The sequence below is a fragment of the Drosophila sulfurigaster genome, chromosome 2R (assembly GCF_023558435.1).
Source record: "Drosophila sulfurigaster albostrigata strain 15112-1811.04 chromosome 2R, ASM2355843v2, whole genome shotgun sequence".
In the NCBI taxonomy this organism is placed as follows: Eukaryota; Metazoa; Arthropoda; class Insecta; order Diptera; family Drosophilidae; genus Drosophila; species Drosophila sulfurigaster.
Genome location: NC_084882.1, coordinates 20457248 through 20477307, shown reverse-complemented (window position 1 = coordinate 20477307; position 20060 = coordinate 20457248). Strand labels below are relative to the sequence as shown.

The 20060-nt window shown below is 35.0% G+C and overlaps 8 protein-coding genes across 10 annotated transcripts; 5 read left to right on the top strand and 3 right to left on the bottom strand.

The window, feature by feature from the left end:
* Positions 1-744: 744 nt before the first annotated feature.
* Positions 745-1666, top strand: LOC133839025 (small ribosomal subunit protein uS15-like). Its single transcript, XM_062270326.1, has 3 exons — positions 745-897; positions 1108-1235; positions 1304-1666. The coding sequence occupies exons 1-3, from the start codon at positions 875-877 to the stop codon at positions 1606-1608; spliced, it is 456 nt and encodes a 151-aa protein (XP_062126310.1). The 5' UTR covers positions 745-874; the 3' UTR covers positions 1609-1666.
* A 316-nt stretch (positions 1667-1982) lies between these two features.
* Positions 1983-3552, top strand: LOC133836735 (mitogen-activated protein kinase kinase kinase 7-like). Its single transcript, XM_062267326.1, has 4 exons — positions 1983-2215; positions 2955-3131; positions 3198-3342; positions 3404-3552. The coding sequence occupies exons 1-4, from the start codon at positions 1988-1990 to the stop codon at positions 3550-3552; spliced, it is 699 nt and encodes a 232-aa protein (XP_062123310.1). The 5' UTR covers positions 1983-1987.
* A 1388-nt stretch (positions 3553-4940) lies between these two features.
* LOC133839022 (splicing factor 3A subunit 3) lies at positions 4941-6698 on the bottom strand. Its single transcript, XM_062270323.1, has 2 exons — positions 6588-6698; positions 4941-6526 (listed from the first exon to the last, which is right to left on the bottom strand). Exon 2 carries the CDS (start codon positions 6515-6517, stop codon positions 5006-5008), a length of 1512 nt encoding a protein of 503 aa, XP_062126307.1. The 5' UTR covers positions 6518-6526; positions 6588-6698; the 3' UTR covers positions 4941-5005.
* A 739-nt stretch (positions 6699-7437) lies between these two features.
* LOC133839104 (V-type proton ATPase subunit E) lies at positions 7438-10394 on the top strand. The gene is given in 5 exon segments (XM_062270443.1): positions 7438-7562; positions 8293-8334; positions 8336-8506; positions 8860-9186; positions 9257-10394. Coding segments are annotated over 5 exon segments (681 nt in total). The 5' UTR covers positions 7438-7529; the 3' UTR covers positions 9365-10394.
* A 1159-nt stretch (positions 10395-11553) lies between these two features.
* Positions 11554-16974, bottom strand: LOC133839101 (protein krasavietz). Of its 2 annotated transcripts, none has more exons than XM_062270438.1 (8): positions 16841-16974; positions 14981-15052; positions 14644-14921; positions 14031-14169; positions 13485-13650; positions 12932-13175; positions 12528-12870; positions 11554-11945 (listed from the first exon to the last, which is right to left on the bottom strand). In XM_062270438.1, the coding sequence occupies exons 2-8, from the start codon at positions 15039-15041 to the stop codon at positions 11908-11910; spliced, it is 1269 nt and encodes a 422-aa protein (XP_062126422.1). In that variant the 5' UTR covers positions 15042-15052; positions 16841-16974; the 3' UTR covers positions 11554-11907. The 2 variants fall into 2 exon arrangements, with proteins under 2 accessions (XP_062126422.1, XP_062126423.1); XM_062270439.1 differs by lacking the exon at positions 16841-16974 and adding an exon at positions 16082-16219.
* A 123-nt stretch (positions 16975-17097) lies between these two features.
* On the top strand, positions 17098-18424 carry LOC133839103 (uncharacterized). Of its 2 annotated transcripts, none has more exons than XR_009894052.1 (4): positions 17098-17452; positions 17519-17914; positions 17972-18240; positions 18295-18424. XR_009894052.1 is itself a non-coding variant. In XM_062270442.1 (4 exons), exons 1-4 carry the CDS (start codon positions 17318-17320, stop codon positions 18388-18390), a joined length of 903 nt encoding a protein of 300 aa, XP_062126426.1. In that variant the 5' UTR covers positions 17098-17317; the 3' UTR covers positions 18391-18424. The 2 variants fall into 2 exon arrangements, 1 of the variants encoding a protein (XP_062126426.1); XM_062270442.1 differs by having other exon boundaries at positions 17965-18240.
* On the bottom strand, positions 18413-19317 carry LOC133839105 (protein KRTCAP2 homolog). Its single transcript, XM_062270444.1, has 3 exons — positions 19187-19317; positions 18823-19123; positions 18413-18629 (listed from the first exon to the last, which is right to left on the bottom strand). Exons 1-3 carry the CDS (start codon positions 19188-19190, stop codon positions 18446-18448), a joined length of 489 nt encoding a protein of 162 aa, XP_062126428.1. The 5' UTR covers positions 19191-19317; the 3' UTR covers positions 18413-18445.
* A 23-nt stretch (positions 19318-19340) lies between these two features.
* LOC133839106 (large ribosomal subunit protein mL66) lies at positions 19341-19976 on the top strand. Its single transcript, XM_062270445.1, has 2 exons — positions 19341-19484; positions 19550-19976. Exons 1-2 carry the CDS (start codon positions 19388-19390, stop codon positions 19918-19920), a joined length of 468 nt encoding a protein of 155 aa, XP_062126429.1. The 5' UTR covers positions 19341-19387; the 3' UTR covers positions 19921-19976.
* Positions 19977-20060: the final 84 nt, after the last annotated feature.

Here is a 20060-nt window from a genome sequence, read left to right as displayed (position 1 = left end):
GATATCAAAAACTGTAAACAAACAATTCAAATGGTTAGTATATTTTTTTGCGGAATTGAAGGCATGTTGCTCAAAATACATACACATACAAACACGTACACAAGCATACAATAACATGAGGTATACCAATTATTGAAGACGTAAGAACTGGGCTGCGTGCTGCAAAATATAGTAGTTATTATATTTCCAAATCTTTTTAATTGATATTTTATATTTTTAATGTTAGAAAAGGCGCGAACCCTTGTTTTCTTTCCAATTAGGCTCTATATGTATTTATGTACTTACGATTTTGTTTTGCTCTCTCAATTTTCGACAAAAATTTTCTCACAGGGCTGACAAAAGTATGTATCACGAAGCGCACGTTCGCGAAATGAATCAGTGAATGAAATACCAATGATGAGGAGCAGATTGTCTTGTGGTATGGGCACACTAAAACATTACATTTAAATTTAGTTTACAATATTATTTTTATTAAAAATAATTAACATATACAAAAACGTTTATTTTAGTAAAATTAATATTAGATGCATATACTATAAGCGAATTTACGCAAAGAAGAATATAACCACAAAACTTGCATATATATTGCAAAACAAATTAATATGTTCTATTGAATGCTAGCATTATAAGCATAATAATGATTGCCTACTTTGTAAACCAAGAGATGTAAATAATTTATTATATATTATTTATTACCATGTCACAATGGTTTATTTAAAAAAAATTGTAATACCTTGAAACAGATTTGAAAGTTTTATTATCGGTGTATTCAATACAACTCTGCTAGACAACATTGAGTGGAGACTTTGACTCAATTTTGCGTTTCATAGCAAGTCTCCAATTTCTTTTCGGTGTCAAAATCTAAGCACTCAACATGGGTCGTATGCACGCTCCAGGGTAAAATCCGCTGATTGTTTAAATAGCAAGAAGTTATTAATAAATGTGGCGGCCGCCTTTTTATGTTCAAGTATCTTAATTCTTACTGACCCACAGCCAGTCAGCCAACCCACTTTATGAAGGCTGGCACATGTTGCCAACGAAAACACTTGCTGATGTTGTTGTTGCCGCCTATCACAATTTTTAACAAATATTTTATTTTATTGACAGCAAGGGTATTTCCCAATCAGCCTTACCTTACAGACGCACTGTGCCATCGTGGCTGAAACTCAATTCCGAGGATGTCAAGGATCAGATCAAGAAACTCGGCAAGAAGGGTTTGACTCCTTCCAAAATTGGTATTGTTGTTTATGTTTATAATTTGAGGTTATGTTTACACCAATAACCCATTACCTATGTATTTTAGGTATCATTCTGCGGGACTCCCACGGCGTAGCCCAAGTGCGTTTCGTCAATGGTAACAAAATCCTGCGCATCATGAAATCGGTTGGCTTGAAACCCGACATTCCCGAAGACTTGTATCATATGATCAAGAAGGCTGTCGCCATCCGTAAGCATTTGGAGCGCAACCGCAAGGATAAGGATGGCAAGTTCCGTCTGATTCTGGTCGAGTCTAGAATTCACCGTTTGGCACGCTACTACAAGACTAAGAGCGTTCTAGCCCCCAACTGGAAATACGAATCCAGCACAGCCTCTGCCTTGGTTGCCTAAACTGGCAATGCATTTTTACACACATTAAATAAACAAAACCAAACCATATACATATAAAGCTTTTTTGTGCTGCTTATTCTATTTAAATAATTGGATATGGGTAAACACTAGCTAAATAAATACTATAATATCTGTGTATTAAATATCTGTGTGTAATACCAATGTAATGGAATATATATTCAATTCAATTTACCTTGTAGTTCGTCAAGTCTCAGCTTGACTCAGAATATCGGAAATAAGGAAAACTTTGGTCAACGATTTCTTTACATCGATACCATAAGAACTAAAATAAGCTCTTGAAAAGATTCAGTCCATTGAATTCTAAATTTGTAAACCGTACCGATATCGCGCCGTATCGATATCGCACGTGTTTCGATAAATGTTCCAAAATATTAGCCAAGATACGGCCACCTTTTTAGAATTATTGACGAATATGATTCGTCTCTATAAGCCGTCCCTATTTTACACACAGCCGCGTACGAAATTCTGCGGCGGAAGGTTCTACTTAACGGAAATTTCTGTGATGCCCAGTCTAAAAAAGCGTATAACTGCAATAATACGCGATCGTCTTCATCACCCGTCCCTATTTTGCACACAGCACCGGAAGGTTCTAGTTTTCAAAAAATTTACAATACGAGCACTCTAAACAGGGTATTAAATTTGACAGAATTTGTAATGTGAAAATGCAACCATGTGCTTTGATACAAATTTAAAAATTTCTCGACAGTGGATTTAGCTTATGCTAGCCAACAGCCAACAGTTCAATTTAGCTTTTCGTAAAGCGTTTACTTGACATCGAGAAATCGGCCTAAGGACTAATTTAATAAATTATGGAGCTCATTAGACCTATAGTGTATATTTCCAACAATGAACATATATATAGGGACGCTTTGGTAAAAGTTAATGAAGAGAAAAAAATCAAATTACTTAAGTGCTATATACAAATTTGCAGATTGATTCTGGTTCCTTTGGTGATGTCTACAAAGGGCGATGGCACTCTACAATTCGTGGTAATATCATAAGAGTTGCGCTGAAAATAATTCGAAGCCCCGAAGCAAATGAAAAAAGAAATTATGAACGAGATTTCATATTTAAAACATATTGATCATCCGAATATTATGAAATTATACTTATATTTCAAAACACCTAAGAATCAATTTTGCATGTGTTTGGAGTATGCAGACTGTGGATCACTTTACGATTTCTTGCATAAGTCGAATTGCTGCTATACGGACTGCTGGAAACTTGAAAAGATGTGGCAACTATCCGCTGTACGTTCTATACTTTATATAAATGTTTTATAATTTTTTAATTTTTCTTTGTTAATCTACCAATCCTTACTAAAGGGTATAAGGCATTTACATAGCAAAAAAATAATCCATCGTGATCTCAAACCAAACAACCTGTTGCTTTTCGATAACTTTAAAATATTGAAAATAGCTGATTTTGGTAAAGTGAAACAACTGTCCACTGTTAATACGAAAATGACTGGTACATTTACTTATATGGCTCCAGAAGTCTGTGTAAGTATTTTTAGTCTTACTTGCAAGAAAGTTCTATAAATTGCTGGTTTTTTTTTATCAAAAAAGGATCCTAAAGGAAGGGGAAACTACACTGAAAAATGTGATATTTTTAGCTTTGGGATTATTTTCTGGGAAGTATTGTCTAGGAAGAAGCCCTTTTATGAGTTTAAAGATATGCATCCATTTGCTATTCAACATAAAATTTTGCGAGGTGATTATAATTAATATATAAACTACTCAACAATTCATTATAATTTTTTTTGTCGTTTTAGGTTATCGTCCTAATGTAAATGATTTTAAAATTGGGACTTATCTTAAGATGGATATCAAGGAATTAATAAAAATGTGCTGGCATAATGATCCAAAAAAACGGCCGAATATAGTTTTCATAGATAATACTCTACATAACAGACCCATCTAATGCCATAGCATATATGATTACTTCACATATTCATATACATATGTAAAGAAACGAGAAATTTTAATAAAATCATTATTTATTCATGTTTTGCAGATACTTGTCACCAAATAATTTAAATAACTTAAGAAGAGAACACATGACGACAATAAATTTGTTATTACTTTCTTATTGGTATCTTGCCAAATTCATTGTTTCGACGGAAATCTTAGGAAAAATTAGGAGGCTACTCCTCTAGAAGGGATACTAGCACGAAAACTGTTTAAGTTGATGAGCACTTTTTAAATATATCAACACATTAAATGAGGTGTAACAATGTAAAAAAAAACTCGAGGTTTACGTGAACTAAAGACGAAGAATATGATGCTCCTCGATAAGTATTTTATATCCCAACAATCGAAAGGAAATAAATACATAGTTAAACTGAAAATGGGGCACCGATTTTTCGTTTTCTATGAAAAATGAATTTGTTCTTTTAAATACATATGTACATGTTTTACAACATACCAAAATGTCTTTAAGTTACCGCTTAAGCGTTAAAATGGAGTTATTAAATTTAATGTATAAGTAAAATCGTTAAATGCAAATTACTTGAAGAGTAAAACAAATCTAAAATATAATTTCTAATAACGAACACTAATTAACAGTTTTATTTTTTCATACAGTTTGAAGCAGACTACACAGGGCTGCGTGTTTTCAATACTAGGGCTTCATTTTATACGAGATTGCAGTGTGAATGTCAAAAGTCAGCGAACACATTTCAGCGCGTAATGAAATTTGTGCGGTGCTTCAATTAAAATGAATTCCGAAGATATTGCTGCCATATATTTGGAGGCTGTAGAAATATTTGTAAATCACATTCTCTACGTCCGCGAACTATATCCGTTGCAAATCTTCAAAAAACATCTGGTTTACAACACACCGGTCTTTATATTATCATTTCCGACGTTGAAATGTTATATTGCAAATGTTTTAAAGACTGTGGAGAAAATGCTGGAGAACCCAAATCACGAAGCATTTAAATTAGAACTTATTGTCTATGAACACGAAAGCAAACACTTGGAGAGCTATGTGATCGAAATGCTGCCAATATCACTAGACTTGATTCAGACATCAGATCAATATTTATTGGAATACGAGCAGCAGCTTCGATCGGCTCTGTACAAATTGGCAGAACGCTGTAAAAGTTGCCCAAACTGCCACACGATTCCAAGTTTAAACTGCAAATTCACACCACACAGATCGCCTTTCAACGTCTGAGTCATGATGTGCATTATCAGGAGTTTCCCTGGTTGCAGACGGAAGTAGAGCACAAAGAAGATGCTTCCCAGAAATTTAGCATTTTGCCGCTGGCAAGAATCAACAAGGTGGGACTAAAAATGCAGGCGCAATTCTATAAATTTTAGGCATATTGTATTTAAACATTAAAAAATGGGTGATATATAAAATGACTTCTTTAGAGCAGTCCTTGTCGCTTCAAATCCTCAAATGTTTTGCGATTCACAACGTTGCCCAAAGAGTCCTCGAACTCTTCTTCCTGGTCGGCAATCCAGCGTTCGCTTTGCTTCTGTGACTTCAACTTTTCCCACAATGTGATAGCATCCTCAATTTGCGTGACATTGGCAAAATGCGCAGTATTTGGGATACCCAAACAACGCATTCCATGGGCGTGTCGCCATTCTGCAAAGTGTCGCTGAAATGCCTTGGGTCCTTTGTACGTGAAATTACCACAAATCTCGCAGTTGTAACTAATGTTCAGGCCATGCAACTTATACAGCCAATACGGTATTGGTTTGCCATCCCAGCCCAGTGGAAGATTCTTGGGATTAAAGGGTACATCATCGGCGTCAGGATCATCATCGTTATCCGATTCGCTGGCCTCCACATCGCTGTCATCTCGCTCGCCGCCCGTACGCGCCTGTTTGCGCTGCACATTCTCCTTGGTAGCCGCTCGTTGTTCGGATAACAGTTCGGCGTATTTGTATAATAAAGCCTCCAATTGGGCAATATCCTTATTTCGTTCATTCTCACGTGTTTGTGCATTGGCATTTTTGGCGGTTGGTTTTTTGGCCATCAACGCCGGATCCAGGGTGGTTTTGCCCTTGGTGGTAAACAGGCGTTGTGCTCTTTCCTCTAAGGTACCGCCACATTTGAGACCGAGTGCCACCAGACCTGATTTGAGCCGATCCAGGCCCAGAGATGCCAACTCCTCCCAGCTGGAAAAGGCAGATAAGTCCAGATGGGCGCCGGTATTGGCGAGCGCCGATTCAGTTTCCTTTAGCGCCCAGCCAGGGAATGTGCCTTGCAGCCACTGGCGTTGAAAGTCCAGCTCGACTTTAACCATTTCGCTCTCCAGATCGAGCAGCGGTTGAATGCGCTGCAGGAAGCTGTGTAGATATTGGTTGAGTGTCTCTACATATTTGCGATACTCGCGATTCTTGCGCTCACGTGGTATATCGAAGACATGATCAAAAGACATGAGATACGTGATATAGTCCAACTTTTCGACGCCACGCAAATTCAGATATAGTTCGTAACATTCGTTTAAATCCAAATATCGTCCGCCACCCTCCTCGTCAGTAAACTCGACCAAGGCGCTCATATCATCGGGATTGCTATAGACTTTGATCATCTCCTCGAACTCCACCGAAAGGGGAACACTGACTTCAGCCGGGTGCGTTTTGTAGAATGCTTTGATCTGTTTTAAGCGTGCATAGAATTCGTTAAATTCATTTGGTCCCGAGAGTGCAGCAATCTCGGCTTTTCGCTCATTGTCTTTATCTTCATAGAGATCACGCAGTTGAGCGGTGGCATTATGATGCAGTTCCATCAGATACTTTAACCGATGCTCACTGTGTATACGCTCCTTTTCGCCGGCCTTTTTTGTGGCGTGTTCGTCGACCATCAGCTTAATAATGCGCTCGCGCTCTTCATGGTATCGACGCTGCTGCTCCAGGAGCGTCTCCATTGTGTTTGACTAATTGATAAATATTTCTTTTAAAACAAATACTATTTTTGCAAAACGCGTGTGTACATACGTTTATTAAAGTTTTAAACAGTGTGACCGCATGGTGGATGTTTGTAATATATGAAATTCGATATAGATATACCAAAAGTTTATAGTATAAAAGAACTGGTAACACCAGGCGAGTGTGTGCGACTATGAGATACCCAGTGGTCCAAAATTGATGCTAGTCAATAAAATTACATGTTGTGCAGACACTAAACAAGACTTATGGGCCATTTTCAATATAAAAAGTATCATAACAGACAAAGGTCTTTGTCGACAGCACTGCATAGGCTCTAGAATTATATTTAACTAATTTAACATGTATAATTATAAAGGAATAATAATAATATAATATAAGGAAATATAGGTTCTACAAAAAATAATAAAATAAACTAAATTCCCTATTCCCTATTTTTATAAGTGCAAAATTAAGTTATAATAAGTTGTATTGATGTTTTCGAACGCTTAGTTAGTACTGCATTATATTTTCTTTTTATTTGCTATAGAAAAATATGAAAAATCGCAATATTTTATTGTTTACCTGTTAGTTAATCATTAAATAGTTTTTTATGCATTTCTAAAATGATTTAAAAACCGACAGGTGTTCTACGATTAAGTATAACCAGACCTATGACTGTATATTTGGATAGGTCGGTATATTTGTAACATAAAATAGTGTATTTGAAAACTCAATTTATGGTCACACTAATCACGAGGTAAAAATCATATGATCGATTTGTGGTAGTGAAAATTTTAGACGACGGGCAGAAGGCACTCACACTGCAAGTATATTTTCGGTTCCGTTTCTCTCGTGTTAAATTTTACATTTTTTAAGTTTTGCATTCACGTTGTATAATAAAGAAATTAAATATAAAGTTCAAACTATTTCAGGCACCGATAGCACGTGAATTCCTTCGGAACTATTGAATTTCCCTTTTGATTTTGTGCAAGTGAGAAAAAAGCAGTCAAAATGGCTTTGAGCGATGCTGATGTTCAAAAACAGGTAAATACCAAGTGTACAAAACCACAACATAAAATTATACTGGGAGTTTTAAGCAATCAACGAATATGAATTCAAAATAGTTTTACCAAGTGAACGTAATGTTAATGCCAAAAATATTCAGATAGCGAGAGAAGATGGCGAAGTCATGGGATTCTCATTGCGAGTGAAAAGTCATGTGAATATTACTCGCAACTTTTTCCAGTCGTTGTATGTGCATATTTTTAAACAGGTTTAATATTAATCAAGAAACAAATATGTAATATATTGGGAGTTTGCTAAAATGGTAGTTAGACTGCAGAAGAAATCGCTTTAATAGGTGGAAGGAAAAAGATTGTTGATTTCTTTACAGTCAAAAGCTAAAATACTTATTGGTCATGTGACACGCACTACACTTGTGTCAATGTGTTAAAGCGAGACAGCTGTCGCAACCAAGACCCTATTGCCAGCACTGTCACACGACTGGGTTATTAATGCGCTCTGCTGTGCGCTTTATCAATGTCACTGAATTATTTTAACTAAAACTAAAAACATATAAAATAATATAAAATGCATGTTTGAAAGCAGCTGTTCAGAGACTTACCTGCTGCAGTAAATATTATGTTTATGTGATTCAAAAATGGATGCCACAGTCCTATGATGCTTAGAATAAGGTTTGATTTATTGATTATATTATATGTAGACATATAACTATTCAATACCTATTACTAATTTGTCGTAATTCCATTTGTAGATCAAACATATGATGGCATTCATTGAGCAGGAGGCCAATGAAAAAAGCTGAAGAGATTGATGCCAAAGCCGAAGAAGAGTTCAATATTGAGAAGGGACGTCTCGTCCAGCAGCAGCGTCTCAAGATCATGGAGTACTATGAGAAAAAGGAGAAACAGGTCGAGCTGCAGAAGAAAATCCAATCCTCAAATATGCTCAATCAGGCTCGCTTGAAGGTGAGTCTAATATCCCTATTTAATGCCGGTTTCTTGACTCAGTTACCACATAACAATAATAGATTTTCTCAAGGTTTTATCTCGTAAGTTACTTCTCCCATCATTGTTTTCTACAATATTTCGTGGAGAAATAGCTTTTAACAATTAAAACAAAGCTAAAAGAACTTTGATAGTATTACATGAAGATAATATTAATTGTTCAGTTAAGTTGCAGACCTTGAGAAAGTCATATTATTATTTTTACCTGGATTATAATGTAATCGAACTACAACTCACTGTGGCTTTAACTTTAAAACCCGGCATACGTAATTTTGAAATTTTGCTAACATACGGTTTTACAAATATTTCGATAGGTGCTTAAAGTGCGTGAAGATCATGTGAGCAGTGTGCTGGATGATGCACGCAAACGTCTCGGTGAAGTCACCAAGAATGAGGCCGAATACAAAGAAGTTCTGAGCAAACTGATTGTCCAAGGCCTGTATCAGGTGATGGAACCCAAAGTTACTCTTCGCTGCCGTCAAGTCGATGTACCTCTCGTTAAGGCTGTCCTTCAGTCATCCATTGAGCAGTACAAAGCCAATATGAATCAGGATGTCGATCTCTTCGTGGACGAGAGAGAATACCTGGCTGCAGATACTTGCGGAGGTGTCGAATTGTTAGCATTGAATGGACGCATCAAGGTATGTTATTTTCATTGTACATTATTCTGATCACGTAATTCACACTGCAGCATAACTCTTATTTTTCCAGGTGCCAAATACCCTGGAGTCCAGATTAGAATTGATTTCACAGCAGCTTGTGCCAGAAATCCGTAACGCTCTGTTCGGTCGTAACGTTAATCGCAAATTCACCGATTAAATTTGTCTTTAAGTGCAAAATCAACAAGAAAACAATAACGCAAATACCACAAATACATTAAACAAAAGAAGTAAAAAGTTTACAATCAACAATAAGAACACCCACTAAATGGATGAACGAGACGATCCCCATTGAACTCTTGAACTTTATTTAAACAAAATTGTGTCTATTAATTATAATTATTATTGCCGTTGTCTTTTTATAGTGAAACTGAGAAACAAAAACACACATGAACCTTTGGTTGGATATGTAAGCTACAAATATGAGTTAATAACGCATATGAACTTACATATACGCCAAAAATGAAAATACTTACAATATATTTTAGAAAATATTTCAACAGATAAATCAAGTTCGAAGTGCATTCAAATCCGTAAAAAAGAGTTTGTTAAAGTTTGTTTTTATGAACTAACCGGCGTTTAACAATATTAAGCTAATCATAATAACATTCCTCAAAACATTTTTGCGATCCGTACATTATTTTTTTTTAGTTATGTCGATGCGAATGCGTCTTTGCAATATATTTCTGTAATATTATAATCTTTTGTTTTTGCCACCCCTTTTCTCTGTATCTGTAATTTTTGTTGTATATTTTTTTATTTTTTCGATTACTGTTTAATTGTTGTTATCCTTCTCTTTAGACATGTTATTCAAATATATTTAAACACAAATTAAATGAAACTGCAATGTGCGATGCAGCGGTGAGGCACGTGTGCCACTTGCAACGTACACCAGACGCACTCTCAGCATTATTACCGACGACCCACCGAAATAAAATGCCATCAATTTCGCTGGCTCGTCGGTAATGTGCGTCTGCGCACTTGCAACTGGCACATTGTATTATCAAAATGAAACATCCATAGAAAGTCTGTTGTTGATCGAGCAATGTAAAGTACACACAGTTACCAAAAACGAATTGCACGCGAGGACAGTTAACGAAGTATTGCCAAGTGGCCAAGTAGCTAAATTTGTTCACTTATAAATTACATATTATAAATGCCCTGATGTTTTACCTGCTTCCAATTCCAAATCATATAAACCATAAATAAAATATATATAAATATATACATATGATTAAATGATGAAAAAAACTATATGAAAATGGAAATTAGTCATAACAATTTATGTACATAGCTGCCGCCGATGTCGCACATCTGCAGGAATAATTAAAACGCACGTTCATATCTGGCTCTTAAAAACAAACACATTATTGTATTTAAATGTTTGCGTGTTCACGAAAAAAAGTAACTACAAATTTAGCATAACAACAAATACAATAAAGAAAACCAATAGCATATGCATTATTACATAAATATATATATATATACATATATATAACATCGAGTAAAATGAATTATAAATGCAACAAAATTACTTTTAAACTTAAACAAAATTTATGTTGAATAAAAACAGTATTTCCAAAAACAAAACCACAAGAAAAACAACTTATTTAGCCCGTAATCAAGGTGGTGCTATGTTCAAACCAAATTCTTTTTACCTCTCATGGTAATCTGAAATTAACACGATATGCTTTTATCTGTTGGCTGAGAAAAATATAAAATGACAGTGTGCCAATGCTTCACATTTCGAAGACGCGCTACCAAACCTAACGAATACTGAAGAACTCCATTAAATTTAATCTAAAGTTCTCCAGGACTATCTTGAATGTGGGTTGCCCAGATACGGCAGATATAAGCAACAAAATATCGCCTAAAATCGCTGCGGTTGAGACGAATGTATAAACATTTTGAAGGCCAAAAATAAAAAAATTTGTTCCATTCCTCAAGTAAAAACTTTTAATTAAAAATTAAAACAACTTTTCCTTGTTTTACATTTGTTTATTTTAATTGTATATATTAATGTATGTATATCTTGTTTTCCATGCAATTTTCTTTGTTAATCATTTCCATTCCGATAAAGTTCGGTATCCTCCCTCATACATATTATGTTTTGTCATTTGGTGAATGACATTGCGCCGATTTTGTCTTTGTTTGAAAGTATTCAAGTATTTATATAAATCGTTTGTCGATGCATTTACTATTTCCTGACCAGTTTTAGTTAAAAATCATTTCATATAGATTTTAAATTGAAAAATTAACAGTCTATATATGTTATGCATGCGAGGGCGACCCTGATACACGCACGCACATATAACCATGTGATTGGATGATTCTAAACAATTTATACACTTGGTTTGTTTTTGGGTTTTTTTTTTTTTTGTGTGTGGAATTCACTCAAATATTGATCATAAATAAAGAAAATTTAACAATTTGAAGTGCACATTTAAAAAAAAATGAATCCAGTAATTTGATGGAAAATTAAATTAAACTGTGTACATTAAATTTCGAATTTTGCGGCTTGGCTTTATCATTCACTCTCCTCTCTCTCTTTTTCAACTGGCACTTGCAGAGTGCATGGGGATCTTGTTGCTAACATCTAGGAAAAGTATTCCAAACGGGAGTGTAGTTCGGTTGGCTGTTTTATGCGAAATATAATGATGGTTGTTGGTTGGTGTTGGTTGCGACGGTGATATTGGACCATTATTAGTCGCCTAATTTCTGCTCATCTTCCGATTCAGATTCTGTAAGCAAAGAAAAAAACGTTAGCAATACTCTTTAAATAGGAAGTGTTTTTTTTGTCCGAACGATTATTGGCCAAATTTAACTATGAGTTTATAAGTTATATGGACACCCAATCATTCTTTTGCTCTTGCACACTTTCATGGTTTCGTGTTCTCATCTGTAGAGAACCGATTTTAAATTAGTTTCATAGTATGCAGATTAAAAGGCTATTTAAGGCGTTGGCTTATCCGAACAATTATTGGCCAAATGTAACTATCATATTATAAGTTATATGGACACCCAATCATTCTTTTACTCTTGCATATTTATCGAAAGTTTTTGTTAGGATACAAAGATCTTAAAAACATATAAAAGGATAACTTGCATAGTAAAAACTAGTTTGATGAATTGTCCAGGTTTTCATTGGCCTGCAAAGTTCATTGAATGAAGGACAGCGAGGCAAGCAAAAAACCCATTTGCTTTTGCAAATTTGTACAAAGATAATGCTACGCAATATATAAGCATTACCTTTCTCAAAACTTGCCAATGCAGTCAATAAAAACATATATATTTAAAAATGTTGAAAAGAAATGAATACTAACCCTCTTCGGCAGATTGAAGCCATTCGACGAATTTTCGCATTTGCTCAAGGAAATGCATTTTGCCCTTGTTGGAGTGCCCATCTTTGTACCAGCGCAAGATGATCTCCTCAGACAACACTTCGGTTTTGTAGAAGAGCAAGATGATCTTTTGGAACGCCTTCATGAAGTTCATGTTCTCATAGCAGAACTCTTGCACCTTCAATATCAATGCCAGTTCCGAACGATCCGTTGAGGCAAAAGCCTGCAACAAAGTGCAGTATGCCTTCAGATGACGAACAGCTTGATCAGTTACCAACTCCTCTTTCTTATTCCATTCTCCCAACGACATGATAGTAGACCAAATCTGAAGCAAAATCAATGATGTTATATAATAAGCCAACAACAATATTATGATAGAAACTTACAATAACAATTATCTCATGATCAGGAATGTTGGTGCGTTGTGCAAACTCTTTTATGTCTGCAGTGATTTCACTATGAGCCTTCTCGTCGTTAATATCATCGATGAGAGTCTGCTGCAGTTCACGTTTGGCCTCTTGGCTAGCCTGCGCCTTATGCAATTTAATTATCTCATTGAGTTCTTTGTCAAGAAAAACTTGTTTAAAATATTCCTCAGTACGTTTGTTTGGTGGGAAAAAGTCCATAAGTCTGTGAGAGAAATGCAAATAGATATGGTTTGGGATTTAGTATAAGGCAAATAAAGTTATTTTAGAATTTGTTTGTCTGAAATGAAATGGGCACCCAAATGAAGCTAGAGTTCATTTGCGAGTTGCATTAAATTCCAATTAGTCTGGGAATGTCAATTAAAGATGCAAAAAACAATTATTATTGATCTTCCTGAAAAACATTCCGGATACATTTCACTTCGAATTTGGATTTATTTTCAATATTTATTCGTGCCTGCTTATCGAAGACGTAAACCATTCGTATATATAGTTTTAGCAAATATAAACTTACTTGCTTTCCAGTCCACCCTTTTTAAGCGCCTGAATCAGATATGCAATGCCCTTCTCTTGCTTGAACGTCAAAAACAGCTCCAATAAAAACTCGAGTGCAATGCCATCCTTGATCAGATGCTCGTTGTTCAATACCAGCAAGACATTTGGCGGTACAGAGCCATTAACTGTAATTATTAGCAAAATCCGTTTATTAGTTTAACAAATAATTGCATTCTATAATTTAAACAACTAATTTATTATCGGTTTTCAAATCCAAATTTGTAAAGATTTTATATAGTTTTTCCCCATAATTTTAAATATCGAAAAGCCAATCATCTTTCAAGTTGCCTTTTCTATAGGAATACATGTCCTTGGGCTCGTGGCTTTTGCATTTGGGTTATAGTTTGACATGCAAGAGTCAGTATACCAAGAGTAAGTTTATTTTTAGCCAACTTTCTAAACGAGTTTATCATCAGTCAGTTACTAAACCCGAACAAAAAACAGTTGACTATATCTATAATATATAAATTGGATATATTTACATATAGTGGAGAGATGTGCTTACCTAACCAGAGCGCAGTCATGCGCGCAAGCTTAATGCGTTCACTTGGCGTAAAGCCCTTTACGAATAACAAAACTTTACCCATCTCCTCCTCGAACATTTTCTCAAGATACTTGTACCGTCGAATGAGCTTGACAAACACCTGTAGATTAAAATGAAAATTATATTATAGAGTTGGTATGGGCACTTTTATACATTGTGTTGTCAAAAATGTTGTACAAAATATGAATCATTGTTGCATCATTAGAAATCTTTAAAAATCGAGATGTTAGCGAAAATCAAAGACAAGTAAAATGAGGCTTTTAATATTGCATATTTTGACACCGATTAGATTACAAACAATATCATTAACCGGTTCTAATAATACGCACACATACCGTTGGGAGGTTACCAACTTTTATACTAAATTAACATTGTGACTGGTTTTGTCGCGACATTAGAAATCTTTAGATTGTATGCAATTGTTTTTCAACACAAAATAAAGACAAGTAAAATGTGGCTAATCCTATGGCATATATTGACACCGATTATCTGCATAGGCCAATAACCGGTTCTAATTATATGCACAAATCTATCCAATCACTCGATTTAGTTCTATATAAGAAAAATAACAAACCTGTTCATGGTTGCGCATTGATTCCATATCCTCGGGTGCATCGAAGATGCAGTAATTTGTGCGGGGCTTTTCGCCATCTTGAGATATGGAACCGCCAGGCACCAATAGACCACCCGCAATCAATATATCAAAGAGTACTTCACCGTAACGACGATAATCGAGCTTGTTGCCCGCGCTGTCTAGAAATTTAGAGATTTGATCCAGGTCGCCTTCAGTTTTTTCGAGACCAGCAATGACCGCATCACGGAATCCCGTTGGGTCATATTTTTCTCTTTCATCTAAATTTTGAAAAATCAAATTATAACCTATTCTATAATATTCACCATTTAGTTCTTACCTCTTTTTCTGGTCTTGATGCGTTGACCCGATAGCACTGGTCTTTCAGTTTTTTGACTCATACAATAAATTGCTAAAATGGAATAAATGGGAGAAAAAGTGGTTTAATAAAATTTATTTTATTTTTTAAATATTTGACTACACTCTAGTTAAAATATATATTTATGACGTTACACACAAGGCTACTGAATCAATTAAGGGAAACGCTCATTTTACACGTTGAATATGAAAATCGAGTGCAAATGCTGTCTAACCTAAAAAAATTGCTTGATCGGCGAGCGTTTATGTGTGTGCTTTTTACACATATTCATGCGCATACATGTGTGTGTAATCTTTACAGTTTGATAATGCAGAAAGAGCGAATGAAAGGCAAATGGCGAGAACTCGCCTATAGAAGCAACGGGTAAAAGAAACAGTGAAATCTTTTTCTTTCTTTTCTTTACGAAAAAAATGTACATAAGCGTTGACTTTGTTACTGGCGACGACGACGCAGCAGCGATGGTAAACGAGGTCAATGTACATAAAAATGTATTTTTTTCGTGACTTGTCAGTTTATATTTGAAATGCAAAAACTGTTAAAAATCGTACACTTTCACTTAAGGCAAATAAAGTTAGCTGAGATCTTACTTCCGCCTTGCAAACTCCTTAATATATAATATATATAATAATATATAGTATTTCAATTGTATTGAAGCGCGCGTGTGTGTGCTAATGTATGCGGTGAGTTTGCGAGGTTAGAAGATGCGGGCATGTATTTGTGAGTCTGATGGTCGTTAAGCACAGCTAGCAACTTGAAATGTGTATAACCTCGCGTTGAATGTAATTGATTAAAGATATTTTGGTGTTTTTCCAAATATGCCGCGCCGTCGACTTTCTTAAAATTGACACGCACGCACATACATACATACACACTCAACAGTTGAAAGTGGAAGAGAGAGCGCGTGAGACGAAACCGCAGAAATTTCTACTGAATGGTTTTACTTGTTTCACAATATTAACTTTAAACAATTTTGTCTGATTCTGAATTCAGTGTATGTCAAGAATTCTATTTTTAATAAAAAATATCACAATTAGTTACTGTGTATGTATATGTGGTACATACATATGTATTCTTTTTGTTAAAAGTGCTTTGACGACCGAGCGCCTTTTGCTTGTTCTGCGCACACCACTTTGTTAAACGAAATTCAGAAAGCAAATGACACACGACGAATTCGTTGAATGCCGACGCCGACAACGACGATAACGACACGACGACGACATGTGGTCGGCGCCATTTTGTAGCAATACATTGCCATTCAAACCAACACACACATGTGCATGTGCCAGTGTGTCTGTCCATGTGTTCTTTGTCTTTGTGTACATAAATTCGAGGTTTTATTTATTGTCTACCTTTTTTTTGCAATTGAAACAGCCGTTTTCTTAATACTATATTAATAACACTACTTTAAATTCACAGATTACACGGTTTTCGCTTCCTACAATAGCTACAATTCGCTTCCTAAATGACTATGAACGTTAGTTTTCCCATGGCACATTTATTTAATTATGTACATAGGTACAGTCATACTAGACAACGTTTAGCCAGTGTGATAAACAGCAATTGATTATTTTCTATTGATTATGAATCACTAACAAAAGATATGTGTATATACACAAAATTACACACATACACATGCCACAATTTCTATGTATTTATAACTTTTCTTTTAAATTATATGTACGCACATATAATTATTCATACATATTCGCCATGTAAGGGCGTGCATACATTTAAAAAATTGAATGCTGGTAGTATTACTTTATGATATATGTTTGTACTTTTAATTTACTTAATGTTTTACACAATTTTTAATGTACTTACGATTAAAACAAAAAAAGCTGTTTTGCTGAAAATTTAGCGTTGTCCGTGCTCGTGCGTGCGAAAATCACTAATGTGAAGTGCTGTATAGCGTGACCGCAAAAGTTAAGTTTCGAAATATACTAAAAATGCAGCATTAGTAATACAGTGTTGCTTTTATACTACGTTTACAGTAGAAAATATACCGCACATGGTCAAACGGGTTCGAAATTCAGATTAATTGAATTTACGTATTATTCGATATACTCGATAATTTTATAACCTTTGAATAGTTTTCCATATTTTTAAACTAAGTGTTTGATGCTCTAATTATTATTAAGTTATTTCGCAGCTGATGTAAGCTGCTCTTCTGCGCTTTAACAAACTAATAAATATAACATGGAAATATCCCTAATCTCAGGGTTGCACTTCAGCCCATCAGCTGTTTTGGAAAGATTAAACACATTAAAAAAGGAATAAATAAACATAAATGTCTTCGTAATGGTAGATTCAAGCGTAAGAAATGTTAATTACCTCCAACTGCGCAATGTACTTTCTAGATTAAATAATCTTGATAATTACTACAACAAAAACGAATTAAAGGAGAAATTGGAGACTTTGGAGGATTCACTAAAAGTATGTACATATATTAAATTTTGTTTACATTAAAATGTATGTATAAAAAATTTCTACTAATTTTAGCTATGCGGGCACTTAACAATTGCTCTCAAAAAAGACTTGAGTCTGGAAGAGTTATCTTCTTTATATACTGTTACAGTTATGCTCCTTTTACTTGGAGATCTTGAATTACTAAGTGTACGTCTTGAACTTCTCAATGAATGTTTCAATTATGCAGATATGTTAAAGCCAACTATGATTGACTTTGTGACAAGGGAATTATTAGATAATTTCAAATTCGCTGCCCGCCTTGAGGAGAACAATAAAGATTATGATTACATGCTTTATTTGTTAACTGCTCTACCACATATGATCACAGCAAGTGAAACTGGAAAAATGATATCTCTGGGACTATTGCGAGCATTTATCTCTGAGTTGAGCAATCCCGAATCGGACATAATTATGCATATATATAGAAATGTAAGTTAAGTTCACTTGACATATGTTTCTTTAATTTTTTTAAATGAAAGATTTCAGAAATATGGCAAATGATAAAGCCACTTAAAGTTGATGTTATTGTGTTTGAATGGTCCTTGTGCAAAATATATACTCTTGTCAAGAGTTTTGGATTAATTTTGGCTACAGCTGCTCTAAATACGAATAATGCAGCTTTAAAACAAGCCGGCTATCGGGGTTTTGAATTGCCTCAAGTAGAGACTCAAATCGAAATATCTGAATGGTTCAAAACGCTGCGAAACAAAATGAACGACAAGAACAAAACGGAAAAAACTAAGTCGATCTTCATGGTAATTTATTCAGCCTATTATTATTATTAAATCTTAATTTGTTCTATCTTATAGTTGGTGCGCTTCATTGACTTTAATATCTTGAGTTCTTTAGCAGAAGCCGCGAATGAAGTAGCTTCCGAAACTGGTAACGATCCACCAGCGTCGTAATTACATTACTTAAATGTGACAGTTTTGATCTTATACAATTTCTCATTTATTACTTTTAGCTTATACAATGTACTTTTCCATTTATATAATTTAAAATTTTACATACATTAAATATGCAATCTATTTGAATTTTTTTTCCACTCTTACGCAAAGGGGCATCCACTGCAATCACTGCATTGTTATAATACTTCGATGAGATTCGATTGATGAAATATAGTCCGACCAAAGAGAACATAATACTGAAACCAATTTAAATATATTTACCATTATCTGTAGCCAAATAATACTATGGATTTTAAAATATATGGCTGATTAAAAGATAAGATTTATAGGAATAGATATTACAGAATTAGAGAACTCGGCATTTTCAAGAACTGACAGATGGAAATGATAAATTTTTGATTACCAATTTGGGGCGTTGCATTTTCTTACCTAGTTGTGGCACAAACGCGATGAACGACGCCGGCTGCCGCTGCTGTCAGCGATAGGCAGAGAATAATTTCGGGGACAAGTTTCGCTTGGAAATCGGGACCGAATATCAACATCTCGGCATTTGATATACAAGTGAGGCTTAATATGAAGAGCCAGGAAAACAAGTAGCCGCCAAACAAAATGTTTAATTGCGAGTCATTGAACCACTGTGCATAGAATCGCAACGTTGCAAATATGAGCAAGCTCAATATGCCGGAGATAATTGAGGAGATGAGCGTGCTCTTTGTCGTAATTGATGCGGCTATTATGAAAAATTACTGTTAGAGACAGTACTTTTTATAGTTTTCATAAAAAATTAACTTACTCATTTTTTAAGCTAGGAATCAATCGCTGTATGTGTCGGCATAAAAAGATATACAGTAATCGATAATAACTGCAATAGGCAAGTTGGTATATATCGATGGTTGCTGTAAGCGACATATCGATATGCTATATCGATACATGAAAGAGAAGCATTGTGTTTGTCAAGAAACTTCTTTTATTTATAAAAAATATTAAGTAAAACATGGCTACGCTTTTAAAAGCAGCAACCACAACGATTCGTAGCACGCTTTGGCAAGCGCGTAGCATATCAACAACTCCATCAGTACTTATAAAAGAAAGTGAGTAAAATTCAACAAAATCGGCTGTTTCATAACCTTGTTGCGTTTGTTTTGTTTATAAAAAGTACACGAAAAAACGGAGAATAATGCCCGTATATACGAGGGAGTTGATGTTGTGTCGCCACGCTCAGAGAAGATGCTAAAGCCAGCCTGTGACAGCACTTTCTGCCCAGAGTGCACCTTAGGCTTGGACATTAAACATACTGATGTACTCATCCTATCGCAATACGTTCGATCTGATGGCTGCATGCTACCCAGGCGCATAACAGGACTATGCCACCGACAACAAAAGAAAATGGGCACACTTGTTACAATGGCACAAAAGGCTGGTCTTATGCCGAATTTAGCGCCTTCATGGAGCAAAAAGGATCCAACGAAGCGTTTTGGATGGCGCAAATATAACAAGTACTTCTTGGAGTCTACGATTAGATACTAATATTCGTTTTGTTCTTATTTCGTGAAGTAAATGATATAAGCAACTGTTAGTAATAATGTTGTTTGATTATAATATTAAAATAATACAATCTACTTCATTCATATTAGGGCAATTCCAATCTATCAAAAACAATAAAATCA

Excerpts from the sequence above, each read along its gene's own strand:
- LOC133839025 (XM_062270326.1), top strand. The coding sequence starts at position 875 with ATGGGTCGTATGCACGCTCCAGG. Across the intron at positions 898-1,107 it reads GGTCGTATGCACGCTCCAGG|CAAGGGTATTTCCCAATCAG; the intron begins GTAAAATCCGCT and ends TTTTATTGACAG. Across the intron at positions 1,236-1,303 it reads TTTGACTCCTTCCAAAATTG|GTATCATTCTGCGGGACTCC; the intron begins GTATTGTTGTTT and ends TATGTATTTTAG.
- LOC133836735 (XM_062267326.1), top strand. The coding sequence starts at position 1,988 with ATGTTCCAAAATATTAGCCAAGATACGGCCACCTTTTTAGAATTATTG. Across the intron at positions 3,132-3,197 it reads ATATGGCTCCAGAAGTCTGT|GATCCTAAAGGAAGGGGAAA; the intron begins GTAAGTATTTTT and ends TTATCAAAAAAG. Across the intron at positions 3,343-3,403 it reads TCAACATAAAATTTTGCGAG|GTTATCGTCCTAATGTAAAT; the intron begins GTGATTATAATT and ends TTGTCGTTTTAG.
- LOC133839022 (XM_062270323.1), bottom strand. The coding sequence starts at position 6,517 with ATGGAGACGCTCCTGGAGCAGCAGCGTCGATACCATGAAGAGCGCGAG.
- LOC133839101 (XM_062270438.1), bottom strand. The coding sequence starts at position 15,041 with ATGAGTCAAAAAACTGAAAGACCAGTGCTATCGGGTCAACGCATCAAG. Across the intron at positions 14,922-14,980 it reads CATCAAGACCAGAAAAAGAG|ATGAAAGAGAAAAATATGAC; the intron begins GTAAGAACTAAA and ends TTCAAAATTTAG. Across the intron at positions 11,946-12,527 it reads GCTTCAATCTGCCGAAGAGG|AATCTGAATCGGAAGATGAG; the intron begins GTTAGTATTCAT and ends CTTTGCTTACAG.
- LOC133839103 (XM_062270442.1), top strand. The coding sequence starts at position 17,318 with ATGGTAGATTCAAGCGTAAGAAATGTTAATTACCTCCAACTGCGCAAT. Across the intron at positions 17,453-17,518 it reads CTTTGGAGGATTCACTAAAA|CTATGCGGGCACTTAACAAT; the intron begins GTATGTACATAT and ends TACTAATTTTAG. Across the intron at positions 18,241-18,294 it reads AAACTAAGTCGATCTTCATG|TTGGTGCGCTTCATTGACTT; the intron begins GTAATTTATTCA and ends TCTATCTTATAG.
- LOC133839105 (XM_062270444.1), bottom strand. Across the intron at positions 18,630-18,822 it reads CGCGTTTGTGCCACAACTAG|TATTATGTTCTCTTTGGTCG; the intron begins GTAAGAAAATGC and ends AATTGGTTTCAG.
- LOC133839106 (XM_062270445.1), top strand. The coding sequence starts at position 19,388 with ATGGCTACGCTTTTAAAAGCAGCAACCACAACGATTCGTAGCACGCTT. Across the intron at positions 19,485-19,549 it reads ATCAGTACTTATAAAAGAAA|TACACGAAAAAACGGAGAAT; the intron begins GTGAGTAAAATT and ends GTTTATAAAAAG.